The sequence below is a fragment of the Candoia aspera genome, chromosome 2, assembly GCF_035149785.1.
Source record: "Candoia aspera isolate rCanAsp1 chromosome 2, rCanAsp1.hap2, whole genome shotgun sequence".
Classification (NCBI taxonomy): Eukaryota; Metazoa; Chordata; class Lepidosauria; order Squamata; family Boidae; genus Candoia; species Candoia aspera.
In genome coordinates, this window is record NC_086154.1 from 150,665,020 (window position 1) to 150,687,795 (window position 22,776).

At 41.8% G+C, this 22,776-nt stretch overlaps 1 protein-coding gene across 1 annotated transcript in view; it reads left to right on the plus strand.

The window, feature by feature from the left end:
- Positions 1–638: 638 nt before the first annotated feature.
- The window catches only part of PPP1R3F (protein phosphatase 1 regulatory subunit 3F), a 50,580-nt gene continuing 28,442 nt past the window's right edge, over positions 639–22,776 (plus strand). Inside the window, exon 1 of the mRNA XM_063294273.1 lies at positions 639–1,802. Within this exon, the coding sequence (XP_063150343.1) occupies positions 703–1,802 (1,100 nt within the window). The 5' untranslated portion in view covers positions 639–702. The remainder of the gene's footprint in view (positions 1,803–22,776) is intronic.

Consider the following 22,776-nt stretch of genomic DNA (forward strand, 5'->3'; position numbering starts at 1 on the left):
TGTTATTTATATGATGCTCTGGTTTCATTTCGTATGGGCTGGGACAAAGAGATCATTTTTAAAAACAACCCGAGGGACTGTACACGGGATCAAGAGTGTCTTTCCCGGGATAGGCAATGCTGCCCCTTTACATCGTCTAGACCTACGTCCTGGTATAAAAAGGCAGGCGCACGTCACAGCTTATACTATTTCTTTCCTCACCGTTTTCTCTCTGACAGATGTTCGGAGATTATAAAATAAGCGCCCTCCACAACCAATCAAGCTCAAATTGTGTTTCTGGCTTTCTGTCGGCCGTGAGTTCATCCGACCAGAGGGGACTTGGTAGGAGGGAGGCGACGGCGTGCGCAGCCTTTCCTCCCCTGTCTGCGCGTCGGCGGGCATAGATCTGCTGGAGTACTCGGTCTTGACCGGTTTGCCCAATGCTTTGCTGCCGGCTAGGGTCGCCCGCCTTTGGGTTTTTCTCGGGAAAAGGAGAAGAGGGTCTCTTCCCCCTTTATGCCTTGCTTTCCGATTGGTGCAGCCACTAGCCTGCCTGACACCAGCCTCCGACTCCGCCGTTCCTCGGCTTGCCGTGCTCGCTCCACCTCCCTCTCCCGGCTCGCTCCACCCCGGCTCGCTGTCGTCGTCCCCCGCCCGGCAGCCTCGGCAATAGCAGCAGCTGCTGTCTGCGCCGCTAGTCCGCCGTCCTCCCAGCCGCCCGCCATGGCTCGCGCGGGGGCCTCCTCCTCCTCCCCGCCACCGCCGCCACAGCCTCCCTTGCCTCTCACTCGGGAGGCGGCCGAGGAGGAGGAGGAGGAGGAGGAAGACGACGACGAAGAAGAAGAAGACGGAGAGGAGGAGGAAGATCCCCCAGCCCGGGCTCTCATGCCACGCTCCTCCCCGGTGCCCAGGCCTCAGCACCCCAGCGCCCCCGAAGAGAGCTGCTCTTCGTCAGAGGACGACGGGGAGGATGACGGGCACCACCAGCACCCTTGCTTGGCCAGGCCACTCTCTCAGCATCCCCCAGGCCTGCCTGGGCCACTTTCCCAGCATGCAGTGCAGGACAGCCAAGGTCTCCCCTCCCAGCATGCTCAAGGGCACCCTGGACTGTTTTCCCAGCATGCCACTGCGGCTGCCACCCCCATGGAGGAGCCCTCTCAGCACACCGCAGGCCGGCATGTGCTGTTTGCTGATGCCTTGGGCCTGCCCTTGGCAAGCTGGCGGCGCTACCAGCCTTGGCCACCACCTTCCCCAGAGTCTCCCCCTGAGGTGGTGCCTTCCTCGGCCTCCCTTCCACCCTCCACAAGCACCCCCTACCTTTTGCCATCCTTTGTGTTGCAGCCAGTGGGACAAGGTGAGGATGAGAAGCTTGCACGGCTGCGCCAGGCCAAGGTAGAATTGGAAGAGGTTTTGCCACCAGAGCCTGGAGAGCCACGGGTGCTACGCGGCACTGTGCGTGTGCTCAACATTTCTTACCACAAGGCTGTGCATGTGCGGGCCAGCAAAGACCGGTGGCAAAGTCACCGGGATTACCCCGCCCTCTATGTTCCAGGGGGTTCACCAGATGGAGGCCTGACTGACCGCTTTGCCTTCCGCCTGGATTTTGGTGATGAGGATGAGGAAGATGAGGAAGAAGGAGGAGCCCGGCTTGATTTTGTGGTGCGCTATCAGACCGATGAAGGAGTTTACTGGGCCAATAATCAGGGCAAGAATTATAGCGTGGTACTGAAGGGGGCAGCGACTTCCCAGGTTCTACCCATGAGGTCTTGCAAAGAAGGTGAATCACGTCGGCTCAAGAGCTGTATGAGGCCAATCAAAATCAGGTAATGCTTTCAGTGCCCTTCATATGCCTTCCTGAATAAGGTGCATCTCTGAGTTATCAGCTCCATTCTTCTAATCTAACTTTCTCCAACCTAGTGCCCTCCAGAACAATTGGCCTACAACCATCAACCTCAAAGATGATGTGAGTTGTAGTTCTGCTCCAAGACCTGAGTATCTTTGCTCTTCTGCTCCCCTCCCAGAGGACAGAATTTATACCAGGGTTTTGTTTTTTTTTACCTAATATTGTGCTGTTGTCAGTTAATCTGTCTCTCTTTTCCAGGTAGCTTGCACCTTACATAGGCTAACAACACAAATGGACAAGAAAGAAGTTTTATTAATTTAGGCACTTAAGAGAAGTTTGCTTCAAATTCTTGCCCATTTTCTCTTTTTCATTTGCTGCTGATGGGTTCTGTTTCCCTCAGTTATGTGAATGACACTCATTAGTTGTATTCACATGTGATAGAAGCCAGCCTTCCAAGAAATCTAGTTTACTATGAAGGAAAAAGAGTGCTGATGCATGCTGCTTAATCCCTCTTACTTGGGTCCTCCTGTCAGTGGGAGTGCCCGAACAAACAGTGATTTTTTTGTGATCTGTGAATCAAGATCTTTGGTGTGTGTCCCTGTAAACAAGCTGAAGCCAGAAATCCTGGAACAGCAATAAACAAGGGGGAATATCTGGATTTTAAGGCACTTCTGTTAGCAAAAGGTTAGAAGTGGCATAATGAAAACACACATAATGCCGTTAACTGTAAGGTAGAATTCTTGGAACTTTTTGATTTGTCCTGATATATGAACATTCTCATAATGTGAGATGGGTATCTCTAAAGACGATGTAATCAGCACAGAAGGTGTGAGATTCATCCTGTCCCATCCCATTTAATGCCTCAAGATATTTTCATACATGATCCAGAAAGCATCATTTTGCTAACTATGGGAAATGTGAATGTTTAAAAAGGTAGAAAGTTGAAGAGGACTGTTTTAAGGCAAATGTATACTCTAGTGATTTGTGTCCAGATTTTAAAAGATAAAATGTTTTATGGGAGGTTCCCTACATTTATGCATGCAGTAAAGGCAACTGCTGCACATGCAGCACTGTTTCCAGAAGCAAATGTATCAACATGGATTGTTTTAAAGGTATGCACATATGCATCTTGGGCCCTGATTGGTTCAGGTTTCTTAGGCCTACTTTTCATTTCAGTGGTAAATCTGCATATGGACTGTACCAATTCAATGTCAAGGCGGGGGTACATATGAGCTATCACTGCTTTATAGTTTCCTGTCCTCATGTTGTATGTTTACTGATAACCCCAGATTTTCTGACTGAGGCAATCTGGCTCCCTTTACCTAATGAACTGGGCAGGAGATTTTAGTGTGTTGTTAAGGATACTGAATTGTCAATTCCTGAGTAACTTATTTTGATCAAATAGCATATTTTTCACACTACAAGAAAGATATTTTTTGGGTTATGGTGTAAGAAATGATGGTGTGTACACAACAGGTGAATTTGTTCCTTTCAGTGCTGTTTGTGAAAACAGTCCTCTCTAGGCCAGAACTGAGAACCAACATAAGCACAACTCCTTTTCTATGTACTGTAATAAAGCAGATAATCACGGAGAGGTGATAAATCACCAGTGCTGTGTATTTTATAAGCAGAGCATTCCACAGCTTTTCCCATCTTGATTCTGCAATAGCCTTTTTTCTGGAATTGCCTTACCTTGTTCATAGACATGTTTTGGAAAAAGAATATGAAAAATCATCAAAAATTTTGCAGCCTAGTATTTTCTGTTCTCGGGTGTTTTTAAAACACTTTTATGGATACTTGAATGTGCACATGGGAAAAGCAATAAAGTGATTTTTAGCATCAGCCTGGCCATGGTAGACAAACAAAACACTATTGAAGCTTTTACTCCTTCTTTACATTTAATTAAAAATTTCCTGTTTGCTGGTTCTGTCCATATTACTGTTTCCTTTTGATTATGACGGGGATTAGCTTCTCAACCCATAGTGACAGCAGCTAAAGTTGTGTTAATTTAGAGAGGCTATTCAAAGGTCAGTTAAGACGTTATTAACGATTGATCCCTCCAGACTTTTAACAGGAAGGAACAAAATGGGTAGAACCTGCAGAGACCATTGCTGAATGAGATTTACCTATGAACAAACACAATATATGGAAATTTGTTGAATATTATAATATAGTAAATGCTGTATAAAAAACTGCTTAGTTGCCTTAAGGAGTTCTGGTCTGGAAGCAACACATCTGATTCTCAGGAATACTGTTATACGACCATGTTCCATTTATTTAATGTGTGTAGTTAGGAGCGTTTCCCTCCATTTAAGTTCTAAAAATACAGGGCTTACAACTATGGCATAAAAGATGTATGCCTAGGTAGGTAGAGTTTGGTATGGAGAAACAATAAACATATTTGCAAATATGGCAAATAATATATTCTCTTAGTTGTTCATCCAGGAGAAAGCAAGGCACTCCCACTAGAGTTGTTAAGGAAAGTTCACTTGACTTAAAGCAAAGTTCCTTATGAGTAACTATGCGCTCATGAATAATGATTGGTCCAAGGATAAGAGTTTTCTTAAAAACATACTAAGGGAACCATGGAGTAGGGTTGACAATGGATACAGAGGCCCACATTAATAGCAGAACATGGGGAGGAATGATCTTGCCTACCTGCCTGCCTTCCTTCCCAAGACTCCAGGTACCTTACATTACAAAGGAATAATAAAAGCATAAGTTACAAAACATAGTCAAAATTGCGTATGCCACAGTTCTGTGTTCTAAATGCAGTATAACATTTATATATAGCACTTTTCTGTCTGGCAAAGGGCAGAGAAGGTTGAACACCCAGTGTCCATTTATCATGCATTTTATTCTGTCTGCATGCAAAGTGTTGGATAGAAATGTAGATTCCCCTGACCCCCGGGAATGTTAAAATTTAAAGAGAATGTGAAGTTTAATAATTTTGTATCTGTTGCATTCACCATGTACAACTCAGTGCAATGTAGACTAGCCTCCTCGTGGTGCACCCCAGACAACGTGACTTGTCACGGCTAAATAGTCTACACATCTGGCTGCTGGACCTCACAAGGATTTCCCCGCAAGAAAAGGAAAAAAAAAAAGCAGCATGAACACCAAACTGCTATGCCATATGATTAAAAAAAAAACATGTATAAGAGTGATTCAACTATTGTTTTGCCATAATTGTCTGAGGAAGCTCAAACGGGTGTTTCCTTGTCTAGGCATAGGTTTGTTGTGATAGTTTGGGCTCCTTCTGAGAAAGTCCTCAGTATTATTTCTAAAATCATAAAAATCCATTATCTCATGGACCTCAGGAGTCCCCAGTTTTGGGGGCTGGTGGGTGGATTTTCAGACATGTTGCACTGTTACAAAAATGGCTGCCACATTTTTCAAGTGAAACTCAGTTCATAATGACTATACTGTATGGATACTGTACATCTATATACTGTAGTTTCTTGGTAGCAAAAGTAATTTTCCATTGTCTTCTTCCATGATGTTTTGTTTTGATAGTGATTTCCCATTGTCCTCTTCCATGATGTTTTGTTTTGATTTCTCAATCTAACCTACAATGCTGGGATTTCTGGTGGAATCTATTAGGAGGCAAACTGATATGGTTCTCTCAGTTACTCATTCTAGACTCCCAGGATGATTTCTACCACTTCATTTATTTCTGTCATTTTTCTTGGTAGGTGGGCAAATTTATAAATAGATAATTGCGTTTTCTACTTCTTACCTTTATTTTCTAAAAAGTCCTCCATGATATAAGCAGGCCCCAGAAGCATGGCCATAAATAAGTATGTTTGAGGTTGGCACTTTGCCTTGAAGCATGCAAAGTGCTTTTTTGAATGAATGAATGAATGAATGAATGAATGAATGAATATATATATATGAATATATAGTCCAGGTGGGGCATGGAGTGTAAGGTCATGGGGGTTAAGGTTATCCTTAAGCACATTGGTACCTACAGGTGCCATGTTGGAGACCCAGGGTAAAAAGCATGGAGAAGTGTGGATATTATTCCTCCTGACACTTTTGTATATTGTCCGACAAAAGAGGCATCTAGAAATGTAATGTCATATCAGGAAGGTTTGTGGCCATTCTGTGATGCTACAACAAGTACTTTGTGCAATTAGCTCTAAATGGATTTTGCTTAGGTTTCCTTGTTGGTTTTCTTAGAAGTGTTTAAGGAATCTACACCCTTTTTGTGTGACATTGAACTGAAAGACTGCTATCATTCTCACTTAGCCTTCTGTTCTTTAGGCAAAACATACTCAGTTCTTTTAACCATTCTTCATAGAATTTAGCTTTCAAGCCTCTCACCATAATTGCTGCTCTTCTGTGCACCTCTGGGTTGGCTTGCAAGTCAAGGGCAACAATAAACGAGGTATATGAGTATCATTTAGGCTTGCTGCATCTAGCTACCCTAATCAGAAACCCAAGGTCCACCAGTATTTCAACTCCTTGTACCCTGATGAACCTCATTTCACTAGGATTGTCTGTTGGTAACTGCTTCTTTGTCTTCCTGTAAGCTCTTGCTTGTGTCATCAGTGTTAGTACCTAGCCACCTGTCTTTTGGTAGCCCTTTTTCAGTTCCCTTTGGTTTTTCCAAGCATCAGAGTCTTCTCCAATAATTCTTGTCTGTGCTTATATATCCAAAATATTTAAGCTTTAATTTTATTATTCGTGCTTCTAATGAGTAGTCTGGATTTAGTTGATCTAATACTATACTGAATTATTCATTCTTCTTAGTTGTTGTTGTTTATTCGTTTAGTCGCTTCCGACTCTTCATGACTTCATGGACCAGCCCACGCCAGAGCTTCCTGTCGGTCGTCAACACCCCCAGCTCCCCCAGGGACGAGTCCGTCACCTCTAGAATATCATCCATCCACCTTGCCCTTGGTCGGCCCCTCTTCCTTTTGCCCTCCACTCTCCCTAGCATCAGCATCTTCTCCAGGGTGTCCTGTCTTCTCATTAGGTGGCCAAAGTATTTCAGTCTTGCCTTTAATATCATTCCCTCAAGTGAGCAGTCTGTCTTTATTTCCTGGAGTATGGACTGGTTTGATCTTCTTGCAGTCCAAGGCACTCTCAGAATTTTCCTCCAGCGCCACAGTTCCAAAGCATCTATCTTCCTTCTCTCAGCCTTCCTTATGGTCCAGCTCTCGCAGCCATATGTTACTACGGGGAACACCATTGCTTTAACTATGCGGACCTTTGTTGTCAGTGTGATGTCTCTGCTCTTAACTATTTTATCGAGATTTGTCATTGCTCTTCTCCCAAGGATTAAGTGTCTCCTGATTTCCTGACTGTAGTCAGCATCTGCAGTAATCTTCGCACCTAGAAATACAAAGTCTTTCACTGCTTCTACATTTTCTCCCTCTATTTGCCAGTTATCAATCAAGCTGCTTGCCATAATCTTGGTTTTTTTGAGGTTTAGCTGCAAGCCAGCTTTTGCACTTTCTTCTTGCACCTTCATCATAAGGCTCCTCAGTTCCTCTTCGCTTTCAGCCATCAAAGTGGTATCATCTGCATATCTGAGATTGTTAATGTTTCTTCCAGCGATTTTAACTCCAGCCTTGGATTCCTCTAGCCCAGCATGTCGCATGATGTGTTCTGTGTACAAGTTGAATAGGTAGGGTGAGAGTATACAACCCTGCCGTACTCCTTTCCCAATTTTAAACCAGTCCGTTGTTCCGTGGTCTGTTCTTACTGTTGCTACTTGGTCATTATACAGATTCTTCAGGAGGCATACAAGATGACTTGGTATCCCCATACCGCTAAGAACTTGCCACAATTTGTTATGGTCCACACAGTCAAAGGCTTTAGAATAGTCAATAAAACAGAAATAGATGTTTTTCTGAAACTCCCTGGCTTTTTCCATTATCCAGCGGATATTGGTAATTTGGTCCCTAGTTCCTCTGCCTTTTCTAAACCCAGCTTGTACATCTGGCAATTCTCGCTCCATGAATTGCTGAAGTCTACCTTGCAGGATCTTGAGCATTACCTTACTGGCATGTGAAATGACTGCCACTGTTCGATAGTTTGAACATTCTTTAGTGTTTCCCTTTTTTGGTATGGGAATATAAGTTGATTTTTTCCAGTTGGATGGCCATTCTTGTGTTTTCCAAATTTGCTGGCATATAGCATGCATTACCTTGACAGCAGCACCTTGCAAGATTTTGAACAGTTCAGCTGGGATGCCGTCGTCTCCTGCTGCCTTGTTATTAGCAATGCTTCTTAAGGCCCATTCAACCTCACTCTTCAGGATGTCTGGCTCTAGCTCACTGACCACACCGTCAAAGCTATCCCCGATATTGTTATCCTTCCTATACAGGTCTTCCGTATATTCTTGCCACCTTTTCTTGATCTCTTCTTCTTCTGTTAGGTCCTTGCCATCTTTGTTTTTGATCATACCCATTTTGGCCTGGAATTTACCTCCGATGGTTCTAATTTTCTGGAAGAGGTCTCTTGTCCTTCCTATTCTATTGTCTTCTTCCACTTCCGTGCATTGCTTGTTTAAAAATAATTCCTTATCTCTTCTGGCTAACCTCTGGAATTTTGCATTTAATTGGGCATATCTCCCCCTATCACTGTTGCCTTTTGCTTTCCTTCTTTCTTGGGCTACTTCTAGTGTCTCAGCAGACAGCCATTTTGCCTTCTTGGTTTTCTCTTTCTTTGGGATGTATTTTGTTGCCGCCTCCTGGACAATGTTGCGAACTTCTGTCCATAGTTCTTCCGGGACCCTATCTACTAAGTCCAGTCCCTTAAATCGATTCTTCACCTCCACTGCATATTCCTTAGGAATATTAGTGAGCTCATATCTAGCTGATCTGTGGGTCTTCCCTAATCTCTTGAGTCTGATCCTAAATTGTGCAAGAAGAAGTTCGTGATCTGAACTATAGTCAGCTCCAGGCCTTGTTTTTACCGACTGTACAGATGTCCGCCACCTTTGGCTGCAAAGGATGTAGTCAATCTGATTTCGGTGTTGTCCATCTGGTGAAGTCCATGTATAAAGCCGTCTCTTAGGTTGTTGGAAGAGAGTGTTTGTTATGCAGAGTGAGTTGTCTTGACAAAATTCTATCAGCCTATGTCCTGCTTCTTTTTGTTCTCCCAGGCCATGCTTACCTGTAATTCCAGGTGTCATTTGACTGCCCACCTTAGCATTCCAGTCTCCCGTGATGAAAATAACATCTCTTTTAGGCGTGTTGTCCAGTAGGTGCTGCAGATCCTCATAGAACTGCTCTACTTCAGCTTCTTCAGCATCTGTGGTTGGGGCGTATATTTGGATCACTGTGATGTTAGATGGCTTGCCCTGAATTCGAATTGAGATCATTCTACCATTTTTTGGATTGTATCCAAGCACTGCTTTAGCCACTTTACTATTAATTATGAAGGCTACTCCATTTCTTCTGTGGTCCTCTTGTCCACAGTAGTAGATCTGGTGGTCATCTGACGTGAAGTGGCCCATTCCAGTCCATTTCAGTTCATTGACGCCCAAAATGTCTATCTTTAATCTTGACATCTCACCAATAACCACATCCAATTTGCCCTGGCTCATAGATCTTACATTCCAGGTTCCAATGGTGTGTTGATCCTTAGAACATCGGATTCGCCATTTACCACCAGCACCGTCGGCCGCTAGCCATCCTTTCGGCTTTGAGCTAGCTGCATCATCACGTCTGGGGCTAGTTGAACTCATCCTCTGTTCCTCCCCAGTAGTATTTTGACCATCTTCCGACCTGGGGGTCTCATCTTCCAATGGTACACCAACATATCTCTGGTTGTACTGATCCATTTAGTTTTCACGGCAAGAATACTGGGGTGGGTTGCCATTACCTTCCCCAGGGATCGCATTTAGTCTGACCTCTCTGTCACGACCTTCCCGTCTTGGGTGGCCCTTCACGGTTTAGCTCATGGCATCATTGAGGTGCTCAAGCTCCAGCACCACGACAAGGTAACGATCCTTTGCTGAAGATTCTTCTTAGAGCCCATGGTTTTTTCAACAATTTCCTCCAGCACAACTCAGTCATCATTTTTTCTTTATTCAGTTGTTCTGATGGCCCAGCTTTCACAGCTAAATCTTATAACTGGGAAAACTATGGCCTTGACAGTTCATACCTTTGTTGTCAGTATGTCTCTGCATACATTAATACTCTGTCTTGATCTTAGTCTTAGTCTTTCTCTCAAGCAGCAAATGTCTCTTTATTTCATGGCCACAGTCACCATCCCTATGATTTTTTGTACCTAAGAAAATAAAGTCTGTTATTACTTCACCTGCTTGCTTGATGTTTTACTCAGAAATTTTAATTTCAGTTTCTATTTCTTCCAGTCCAGAAAACTCTTTTTTTCCATGTAGCAGTTACTTCAGTTTTGTAGTTGCATGTAACATAGTTTTAAAAGCAATTTAAAAAGCTTGCAGAGCCTGTAGGAAAGAAGGAAAATCCTATCCCTGTACTTGCATGTGAGAGAGAGCTCCATCCACGTAATAGTGTCATCTTGCCTACTGTAGCCCTTGGGCTCCAGTGACACATGTTGCCCAGCCCTACACTAAGCATGCTATGAAAGGAGCTTCTGTGGTTTGTTTAGTGTTGTCACTGGCAGGAAATAAATACAACTGCCCGAGTCCATTTACAGGTAGTGCAACGTGCAAACAGCCATACACACAGCACGTATAACCCAACCTGTTTTAGCCCAAAAAATTTAGAGTTTTTTTGCCACCCCGATCTGGTAGCCAAACACACATAGATATATAACACATACCTACTCATCACACTATTACCTTTCAGAGTAAGTAGTGATATCAGCCTAGATTTAGAGGGGGTGGAGTCATTTATTACTGCTGGTGTTTGATATTTAGGAATTGGAAACTCTTGTCAATCTACTCCAAATGACCTTAAAATCTAACAGTAGAGTCAATACATCTCTTTCACACTTCAGATTTATCCAGCACCCTATCTGCTGTAGCCTTACTGCCTTCTCTTATCTCAATAACCTTGTAGCAATACTGTTATAATGAACCTTTTAAATGGGCTGTATAGAATCATTATTTTTCAGCATCTTCCTTTCATCTTCATTATGAGGATAATAATATTGGTTTTCCTTAAAAATGTATTAATCCACTGTGTAAAGTGTATAATAAGGTAGATTCTGGCCTCAAGAGGCTTACCATTTGATTTTCAGCACAGGGGCAACAACAGGAAAGGAGGGAAGTAAGGTCAACAGGGAAGCTATACACAATTGCTTTAGCTTTATGTGCTGAGAGGGCTACTGTATTTGGCCTGCAGAAATCTGGCTGAGCATTAGATAGCAGCAAACACTCACGGTAAACTCTTAATTCTTTGCTGTCTTCTAATAGTCATCCAGATTTATGCAGCCTGTTTATGACAAGTGGGTAGTGCCAAAGTCTTCATAGAACAGATGGATGTTGAGGCAGAATTCATATGATTTAAGAGAAGGGGCAATATATTGGTGTTCTAGGAAGCAGTTTCAGGCAATAAGAAAAAATGTAGAACAGTTTGGCACAAGGATTACAGAAGTAATCCTAAATTAATAAGTGCAAAAATAGTATTACCAAATCTGGGCTGCAAAAATCCAGGTGACCACTAGACGGCAGGACAGAGTTAAATATTTAAAGTGAGCAACTATCACAACTTGAGTGGCGTTTTCATGTATCTATTAATCCCATATACTCCGCTGATATTTTTGTAGTTGGTTTGAAGATAAAGCATTTAACATGTTTTTCTGCCACTTGTCATGCTTCATATTAAAAACTAGGGTATGTAACAAAATATTTTTATACAATTTAAAATATAAGACAAGAAAAGATTTTGTTGGGAATGCAATATATAAAGGACCATGGAAATTTACCTATCATTATCTAGAGGGAAAAGTACTTTTTATTCTTTTAAATGGTAAAAAAGAGTTGTAAATATGTATGCAAAAATATTTAAATGTGCTTTAAAAGGTGTCTCTGTAGATGGAAGAATTAAAAAATAAAAAGTTAGAAATGATTTTATCTGCCACCCTCAAGTGGGAACAACTATTCTTTGTGGTCTGTTGCTATTCTGATGTTAGTATTTAAAATGAATAGATTACATCTTGATTTTTACTCTCAGCAGAAATCCCCACCCATTCATGTGCGGGTTCAGTGATGCCCTTTGTAAGTTGCTTTGTCAGGTGATATTTCACAGTTCTGGGAAGAAGTTATGGAAAAGTCTCTTCTAACCTTCCCTTCTGGAGCTCTGCAGATATGCTGGGATAAAATTTCCAGGATTCTCAGCCAACAGAAAGTGCTTTTGGAGCATCAAAGTCACTTGTTGAGATGGGCGGCTATAGAAATTGAATGAATAAAAATCATATCTTATCCTGAATATGGGTCAGGACAGAAACAATGTTTTAAGTCTTAATAGTGTTTGTGGCAACTACTTCACTCATGAGGTGATAATAACTTTGCAGCTTTTTTTGCCCACTTATCTGCCAGTGAGCTGAATACTGGATAAACTTCAGTTTTGCTTTCCCATCAGATTTAGGCAACTGTCCATTAAAAACAAAAACATCAATTAGACATGCATACTTAACACATGTTAGTGATACCAGTAATATACTGGCAGTCTCATACTAATAATTTGTTAAACGTATGCCGCCCAACTCTCAACAACTCTGGGCAGCTCACAACAATCAAAGAAATTATGGATGACAGAAGCCAGTACTGGTGAAATTATGTACTTGTGACCCTAAGCAAACAGGGGTCTCCCAAAGCAGACCTTTCCCTGGTTCAGAGTGAAGCACATTGAAAATCATAGAATAATTTTTTCAGAGCTTGCCCTCAGAAAAATCTACAAGTGTTTTGAAGCATTCAAGCTACCAATGGTGACTCTGTGTCTGCCTTCACTTCTGGACACTTTGCCCCAGGATTGCATAGCCTGCAGTCCCTGGGATGCAGTCCTTCCAAAATTGCTGCTGAATGCCACCAAGGAGGGAAATTAATAAATACTCAGGGGAAGCACATTAGCTTTATATAATTAATTAATATTAATTAGATTTAACATTAAATTAATTTAGCTAATTTACTCTTTTTTTCTGGCCCTACTCACTTTCTGAAGAACAACCCCTGGAACCCCTTAGCATGAAGAAGTTACACATTTCTACTTTGTGCCCCAGCAGTATACATTCAAGTGAAATATCTATTTGAAAGAGGTTATAAAAAGCTCTGCCTCTAACATGTGCTCCTACACACTTCTTGATCTGCTGAGAAGATGGTTTTGTATGGCATTGAAAGTGCCAGTTAATTCCAGAGCTTTTTGGGCTGTGGTAACTTTCCTCTGAAACTCCTTCCTTCTCTTTCTTGCAATGTTTCTTTTCGTTTTTTAAAAATTTTCTTTGTCTTGGAAAAAGGGTGATTTCTATTCCAGTACTGCTTTTTTTGTTGAGTAATTGAGCTTACTGGCAATATTTTGGATGATGATAATATTCAGTTTGAACATGAATTTTAGACTGAGGTATCTTTAAAAAGTCAAGTAAGGCTACAAAGAGGATATGCTGATGTTAACTGCCACCTTCATAATGAAGCCTGCTTTTCTATCTTCTTTCCTTCAATTTGTGCTGGGTGAAGATTAATAAAAGCTTTGAAGAAAAAGCTCATCCACGCTCATGAGAGATTGGGTGCAGAGTTTCAGCACACAATATCTGGTATTTCTCTTTCTGTACAACTAACATGATACAACTAACATGATACATATTGCTGGCTCAAACATTACAGTGAGCTCCTTCCTTGCGAGAGTCACCTTGGGTGAAGAGTATAATGTGTGAGTCATAAATCCATGGATCTCATTTCTGACAACAGCCATGTCCTCCAAAGCTGGAGAGTCTATACAACTTGTGACTTGCCTCCTCTGCTATCTAATCAAGGAAGAGAAAGTACTGTGCACTAAACCTGATTTTTTCCACTGAATAATAAGATACAAGTTACAAACTTACTATTGCCTATCACAGATATCTGCTCTCATTTTTTAGAAACCCTCACATACAGGAGGGGATATACTTACTGTTGGCTAGCCTTTCTTTCCAGCCAGTAGTTTGAGTTTCAGGATTGAGCCTAAACCAAGCTCAGTTTTGCCCCAGTTTAGCATTGTATTCCTACTCTAGCAACTTTTTACCTTGTGGGACTTCTTCAGCTCAACCATTGACCCAAAAGTGACTAAAAATGTGTGAGATTTGTAGCGCACAGTTGCCCAGGAACCATGGCATATTTTTTGTCCTCCTAATCTTGGCTAAATACCAAGAAGTAGCAATAGATAGTAAGGAGAACATCATTGGGGCTTTCAGAAAATTATTTTACTGGCACAATAGATAGGCAATATTGTTTGGATCCCATTTGAAATTGGTAAGCAAATCTGCGTTATTTTAATATTTATTTTATTTACAGACACATTTTATATTTTTCTTACAGGGCAAATAGTGGAAGCAACAGGAATATTCTTTTGACACTTTGCATTCATTTGTGTGTCGGTGTATTAGAGATTAGAGAGATGTCCAGTTGAATAGTAACATTAGCCCTGCACACAAATACACCAAATCAAATCATTTGTGTAGAAAATGATAGAAGATGTGATTTGAAATGTCTGGAGTGTATTGGATTGGGTAAGGCCATCTTAGTAAAAGAAAGAAAAAGAAAACTTTTATCTCTACCCACTCTCCATCCTCAGAGGAAGTATGATTTCTGTATAAGTATTATGCCTTCATGGTCTGGCGTGAAGGAGTATACAAGTACTTTTTGTTGCAGATGTTTATTAGCGGGGTATAATATATCCAGAAGAGATTACATCATATATCCCCTTTTTGACTGGGGAACAGTGGTCTTCCAGATTTAGTTGAACTACAGTTCCCAACATTCCTCACCATAGGCCATGCTAGAAAGTATCTGAAATGTCCCACCCTTGTATAAAAACAGAAGTAAAACATAATCCCACGATTGGAACATGATAGAATTGGAAGCTTAACCTGGATACCTGAGTAGTTACTCTATGGGTAAAGTCCGCTTCAAGACAGAGTGAAAATTTATGCAAAGGGGGGGCTCCTTTGAAGATGGAGGTTGACAGAATAGAATTGATGTTGCACAAAGTACATGATTTAGAGTTTGAGGAGAAATTACTGAAGTTACATTTTGAATGAGTTTCCAGAAAAGAGCTTGTCTTAGATATTTAGCTTCAGGTGCAGTGCAAACTGATGAATACTTTTCTTCTGCCAAAGCAGGGTAAGCAAAACACTCCAGAATTTTGCAATTTATAGGGATACCTTACTATAGAGCTGAGATACTCTACTACAGGGAATAATGTGTTTGTTATATTTCTGTTCATGCTTGAATTATTCCTTCTACTTCAACAGATGTTACTACATAATATTACTACATTCAAGAGTAGAGACATTGTAATATAGTTTAGGGTTTGTTTGGCACAGCATTTATAACAAGTGTCAGTGTATGATTACATATGAATATGGACAGAGTAGGTTCCCATTATATTTAGACATGTTGTGTTAAATATTAACTCAATAGGAAAATTATACTTTTTTTTCCTCCAAATACTTACCTGTGAATTAGTGGGGGTCATGTTTGATAAACTATGGAGAGCAAATAGGCAGAAGGTATACAGTACATGACTGCAGATACCCCTGCTGAAAAGCATGAATGCATTTGAAGATTAGTAAATATTTGGGAGGATTTGCTCACATCTTTTTGTAACATCAAAACAGTCTTTTCTTTCCCTTTCTTATCACTTATCACCTTTGGTCCCTCTCTGTTCTTCCCTTTCTTAGGGTTAACAGATGTGGGATGCAAAAATTAGAGTATTCTGTATCTCTTTGCTGGCATCTAGAGGTTGTGTGGATTTTTGCACCCCAGATCTGGTAGTTCTACTATTTTCTTCTGTTTCCTTCTCAATGCAAGTAAAGTACCCCTTCTCCATTCTATTGCTATTGTAATAGATGACTTTCTTGTTGCATCTTCTGGAAAAAGAGGGGAAAAAGTATCTGTGTGTATTTGTATACAGTATTTCTTTGTGTGCGGTTATGTGTGCGTAAGAGAGAATGGTAGTGTACATGCATAAAGAGGATCAGTTAATTTGAGCAGAATCGATTAGGAGCATCTTACTTTACAAAGCAATTTGAATATATGCATGTATAAATTTGACCCTATTCTTTTTTACAAGTACGTCTTCTAGTATGTATAGCATTGATTCCAAAGGCTGCTTATAACCAGGAAAGCTAGATTTCTGAGTTTTATAGTCAGATTTTGTCCTAACAGTCAGGAAACACGCTGAGACAAGGAACTGGTCTCTAATATTTATTGCTAGTACTTAACAGGAATCCTAACAAACTGAAGAAGCGTGGGAAAACCCAGACATATAAACCCCAAAGGTTAAGGCGGTCCCGATCTGTGTCTCTTTGAATGGCTGACCAATTCCTCAGTGCTACGCATGTGCTTGACAGTCTGGATGGGAGCCCCCTGCTCGCCATCCTTACTCATGACAGATTTATTGTGAGAAAAAAATGGGATAGGTTATAGAATCTTGGAATCTGGATAGGTATACTTTAGTCCCCATTTATCAGTGAGTGTGTTAAAACGGGGCCTTCTTGATGCCTTTGATGCTCTTCCTGAGAGATTCTTGATGCAGAGAGATTTTACTACCTGCTTGCCTGATAAGGAGGAGGAAACACATCTGATCTGCTCCTGCAATATTTTGTAAATGTTCATTCCAAAACCCAGGCTCAAAGAATTTTGATTACACCTAGGTAGTCTCATATACATATGCCACACAAAACTGTTTCATGCACATATTTATTTGGGGCAGGGGGAAGGAGGAATCTCCAGGTGAGATTTCAACTGGAGTTAGCAAACTAGGCTAGTAGGGAAGCAAGATTTTATTTGAATAATTTATATGGCCATCCATCATAACCAAAAAATTTTAGATGGCTTACTGATACATAAAATAACACAAGGTAAAAGTGATAAGGCCACACATAATTAAAAATGACCAAGTTTCCTCATGAGCTTTCTCACAGAACAAAAGAAATACACATGTGGCTTCACTAATACCCTGGCCCTAGCGCCAGGCAAAAACGCCAGGTCTTCCAGGCCTTCTGAAAGGCCAGTGGGGAGACTTTTCTGGGTCCCATTAGATGACACTGTTTCACAGAAAGGGCCCAGAGCATGCCCATCCTACCAGATCTGGTGGGATGGGCAGAAACCATGTGAGATAGGCAGTCCCACAAGTAACCTGGCCACATGCTATGCAGGGCTTTAAAGATGACAACTAGTACCTTGAATTGAACTTAGAAACTTACTGGGAGCCAGTGCAGCTCACATAGCAGTGGTGTCACATGAACATACTGTGATGCACCAGAACTGCATTTGCCACTGCATTCTGGACCAATTGTAGTTTCTGAGTGCTTTTCAAGGGCATATTTGATGCTTAACCCTGTGCTAATGAATGACCTCACCCAGTGGGTTCATACAGATGTTAAATAGAAGTGGGTGCACTTCATTTCCCAGAGTTCCCCTGAAAATCAGGAGGCTCTCTGGGATCCACATACACAAAGAATGTCCTGGCTTCAACCAAGGGAGCAAATGTCTATGTAGCAGGCTGGCAACTGGCAGGTGCAGTGCATGCAATCATGTGCAAGGCTTGCAGAGATGCTAGGAACCAAGCACACGCTGGGGAGAGGGCTTGATAGAAGATGCAGTGGTAGGAGAGCTGCAAGGAGAGTGCTGGAGGTAACAGTTGGAGCAGTGAGGTTTGTGGAGGCATTGACCTGAGCACACACAAGCTGAGTGCTTGGCTGGACAGGTGGTGGTAGCAGAGTGAGATAGAGGCATGAGGAGAGTGCAGGAACAGTTAGGGAAGGAGAATGAAGAGCATGCATGTGCACAACAGCTTACTGGTGTCTGAGCAGGAGGCATAAAGCTGGGTCAGACAGTCTGTAAACTGAAAACATGTATTTGAAAGTGCTTAGGGAAAAACCAGGGACTTGGTCAGGAATATGCCAAGGTCGAGAGCATAATAGGAATCAGGAGCCAGAAAGCATGAAACATGGAGTATGATACCAGATGCCAAAATTGCTTCCAGCAACAACCTGAGCGGTGTAAATCCTCTCCCCGCAGAGTGTGCTCAGCTGAGTCTTTTTTCACTTAGTGATTGCTGATAATAAGGCACTTGGCTTGCTTGAGGAGTCAGTGGCTTGCTGCTTACTTGCAAGGTGCTGGCTTTGATGGAGCATCAGACCTGCAGGCTAGGGGTTCTCCCCCAGCTTCCTGACACCCCAGTTGGCCAGAGAGGCTTCAGTGCTAGTCAAGGAGGAGCCTGAATAGCTTTGGTGTTAGCAGAGGAAAGGCCTGCCATTGATGAATCTGTTGGTGCAGCACCTGGCAGGCCCAGTTCGCCCAGATTTTGGAGCCCAGTCCTTAGGCCATAACAGAGTCCACACAGACAGGATCTGATCCAAGGCCATTGTCTCCCACTCATTCTAAACAATGAGTAAGGCCTCATTTGAGCTGTGCAACAAAGCTTCAAGGACAACTCCAAGATTCCTCTGGAACCCCACTGGGTCCATTAGGTGCCTGGGGAAGGCTGACCAAACAAGTACTTTCTCCCTGCACCAGGGGATAACCACAGAAAATTCCAAGGCCAGCAGGGAGTCCATGACAAGGGACTGATGACAACATCCCACAACTCCAGATCATGTTACTACAATTCTAAGAGAAAAACCAGATCTAGCATGTGATCTAGGCCATCAATAACCTAGATTCAGTCCATGGTGGCCATGAAATTCCAAGCCGCCTCTGATTCTGGGCTCACAAAAGGCAAATTGAAGTTCCCCAGAACCATAGGTCTAGGGAACTCCAGCAACAACTTGGCCTAGCATTGAGCAGCTCAGGTAGGGAAGCAGCTGTGAGACAGGGAGGCTGATTTATCAGCCTTTGAGGTAGATATGACTTGGAAACAGACACGGCAAGAACTACTAGAATTCTACTTCATTGACACTAGGCTATAATAACAGAATCTTGAAACCCTGACAGAGTTTCTCTTTCCCTTGCTGTTATACTAAAGAGAGTCAAGGTGGGCAAATTGTGAGTTTCTTCCTGACACCCTCCTGTCTTTCCAGGCTAAGCTGATGTTTTTGTAATGGTTGCCATATACTGTCTTCAAGGCTATCTCTGTACTGCTCTACTGTATGCCAGTACAGTAGCAGCAACCCATCTGCACCTTAAGGCTCAATTTCACAAACAGGATCTCACATCCATTGTCTCTAGAGCATTACCCCTGGAAGCCATCAAACTTTTTGGCTGACAATAGCCACTTCCCTGCCACCAGCCCAGAGTCATGGCTGGTGCCACATCCAAAACTCAGGTGGGCACATTTCCAAAAGGGCAACCCCCTTCTGCACCAAACCAGTTTCAGTGATGCATATCAAAAGGCCCCATCACTTACTAGATATGTATGTATGTATTTAATACGATTTGGAGGCTGCCCAACTCCAGATGACTCTGGATGGCTTACATTAAAAGAAAGTAAGAACAATTTTAAAAAATCATAAGTACCCAGAAGGCAAATTGTGTATACCAACAAAATATCTGACAGGGTCTCAACCAGTACTCTGCCCCAAGGCCTGGGAGAACAGCCAGGTTTTCAGTCACTTTCTGAACATCACTGGGGGAAGCTGTACTGCTCTGGGGAGATGCTGTGACCAATGACACACCTCCAAAACAGCTGACTGAATCTGGCACCAGGATGCGTCTGCAAATCATTCAGCACCCAAAAACCAGAGTACTGGTTGAGACCCTGTGGTCAGCTGGCCAGTGTACTACTCCACATCCATACACACCCACACCATCCCCTCCCCCCTCCCCCCTCCCCCCTCCCCCCTCCCCCTAGCTCTTACCTGGACAAAAACAGTCTTAGACCAAGGAAGGTAAGCCAGATGCCAAGAAGAGGCAAGTGACTCCAGTCCCCTCAACTTTTATAAGCAAAGGTCACCAGTCCAGTCCCATTTACCACTCAGTCCTTTGGAGATAATGATATAACAAAACTGGATTTTTCACTGTATATTTTTTCAGTGGAGGGAAGTTGTCTTGAATTTAGGTCATCCTAAATTTATTGTCCTAAACTGAGAGCACGTAGGGTGTAATGGTTAAGACCAGAATGGGGAGACGCAGGTTTAAGTCCATCTTCCACCACAGAAACTTACTGAGTAACTTTGGGACAGTTGCTGTTTCTCAGCTCAGCAAATCTTACAAAGTTGTTGTGGGGAACAAATGAATGAGCAGTGTTACATGTAAATGTTGAGCCCTGGGAGAAAAGCAAGGTATGAATCTTACAAATAAATTATCTTCCTTTCAGATTAAGATGATTCAGTATTATATTTCTATACTGCATTACACTGGAACCATTGTTTTTAGATTAGCTTGCATTTATTATTTGAATAAAAGTTTATATATATAAAGATGATAGATAGATAATTTGTGTGTGTGTTTTTCTCTCCATGCTCTGGCACACTATTTCTTTGGCTACTTTACAAGAGTTCTGTTTTGTATGAAATACATTTATACATACATGCATAGTTTTATATAGATTGCTGGCAGAAATGGATCTGCTATTGCCATCTACTTTGGATATTAACTTGTACTCATAACCTTCAGTCACTCTCCATTACTTTGAAGTACTCTGCTTCTCTTGCCATATAAACGTAGAGAGGCTCACAGCTTCTGATTCCAGTTTTTATAGGTTAAATCAGAAGCAAGAACTAAAGAGTTGCGCAGCTGTGAAACGAGATGAGATCAGCCTTAAATTTTATCCTTCTATACTTCTCAGGTAGACAGACTCTGAAGGTGGCTTCTAAAGAGGTGGCTTCCTAGCAAAATGTTTGCACAGACACGTGAGACCTGTGCCTTTTACCACAAACCCCAGTATGAAACTAGAGAGGGCTGTGTGACATAATTACAGTCTGGGGGAGGGTATGCAAATTTGCCAGCTTCAGAGCTTTACTTTGTGTTTCTAACAATCTCTTGGTTTTAGCAGCAGGTGTTCAGAGTTTCATTTGCAGTTTCTGTGATACGTAAAACATAGTTTTAAAAAATAAAATTAAAAGAAAAAGCAGAGGATGCAGGGGAGAGGATCCTACCTCCCAACTTTTAATGTCATTCCGGATATATTGCCATTGTGGCCTTTTGGTTAAGACGTGTTTCTGAACACTATACAGATCATATTCCCACATGCTAAAGGCAGATTCTCTTTTGAACTGACCACAAACCACAATTTCGTCATGGCAGTTGATTTGCATGTTTTTGGTTGGATGCTGCAGTGAACTCCCAGAGTTTGAAATGGCTTGCATTTTTTCTTTGCACTTAGGAGCCTGGTGAACGTTAAGGCAGATGGTGACTTGAATGCAAAGTAATTCTTCCACCTCCATAATTTTAATTTTAATTTAAATAGGGATATTTTAATAAATGAAACAGGAAAATAATCCTTGAAATGAGCTCTTTCGTTACCTGTATTTATCTGCATAATCACCACCATTTGCCATACACTTCTAGCAACAATGGGCAAACCTTTTAAAGCCATTATAAAAGAACTCCACATTTTGTCTTTTCAGTCAGGTTCTTTCTACATCTTTATCTGAGTCAAACAGATGCCCATGAAGGTATCTCTTTAATTTTAGGAAAAGGGGGAAGTTACATGGTACCAAGTGTGAACTGTATGACAGACAGGGTAAGACGGTTAGATCCAGCTTCACAGTCGCCTCTTGGGTGGCTTATCAGGTGTGAGGCCTGGTCAAGTTGCAGCAAAATTCCTTCTTGTGCTTAATCATTGTTTTAAAGTTTTGTGTGTTATGTTCTGAGCTGCTAGTGGTGCCAGGTTCAAGAAAATCTATGTGAATGCCATCTGCATCCCCCAAAAACATAACCATGAGTTTTCCTATCGAAGCATGGGTTTTGAATTTTTTTTTTTTTTTGGAAGATTTGTGAAGGTAATCCATGGACTGATGCTTTATTTTTGGTCATAATGATGAGCCTATGTTTCATTGCCTGTCACAATGCTGTAAAGAAATTCTTTACCTTCATTTTTGTTGTGTGACAACAATTGCTGGCAAATTTCAACTCTTGAGTTTTCATCTTTGTCATCAGCATGCAAGGAACCATCTTGCTCAAACCTGATATTGAAGAACATCAGTAATGTGACCCACACATTCCTGTGAAATGTCAAGTTTAACAGCAATTTCCCTTTGAGTGATCCAGGGATTTTCCTTAGTCAGTTTATCAGTGTTTCTCATGTGAAACTCATTGGTTGCTGTCACAGGTTGTCCACTTAATGCTTGATCACACAAATCAGCTCTTCCCAGTTCATTGTTTTTATATTTTTTTTGCCAAGCAGTGCACAGTACTCACATCAAGACAGTCATCACCATAAATAACCTGCATTTGGTAGTGAATTTCAGTTGGAGAGACTTCTTCAGCAGTCAGTTCAATCACAGCATGTTCCTTAAATTGCACTGACGAGTATTTACTGCAGGCTTCCCTTTCATGAACAATAGCAATGCAACTTTTTTTCACAGCAACTCTCCACCAAGAAGTGAAAGAATAGATGTTAAAGAACATGTTAGAGCTTGTAGCACATTGGGACTGCCACTTATTGATGACTTACAACATTGGAGGCAATACTTTTCATTCTACCCTCATAGATGTGGGGAAGAGGCTTTACATACCCTCCATATATCTTTCTCTCACCTGGCCTATTATTGGTCTCTGTGTTTAAGAGACTAGGGAACTTCTTGCCTTTCTCTTCAAGGTGTAGTTTGGATAAAAGGGAAGCGTTTATTCTGTGTATTAAGAAATCTGTTTACTTCAAATATTATGTCTGTTAGCATTCATTGATAGCTGGGCTAAGGCTATATTCTGCATC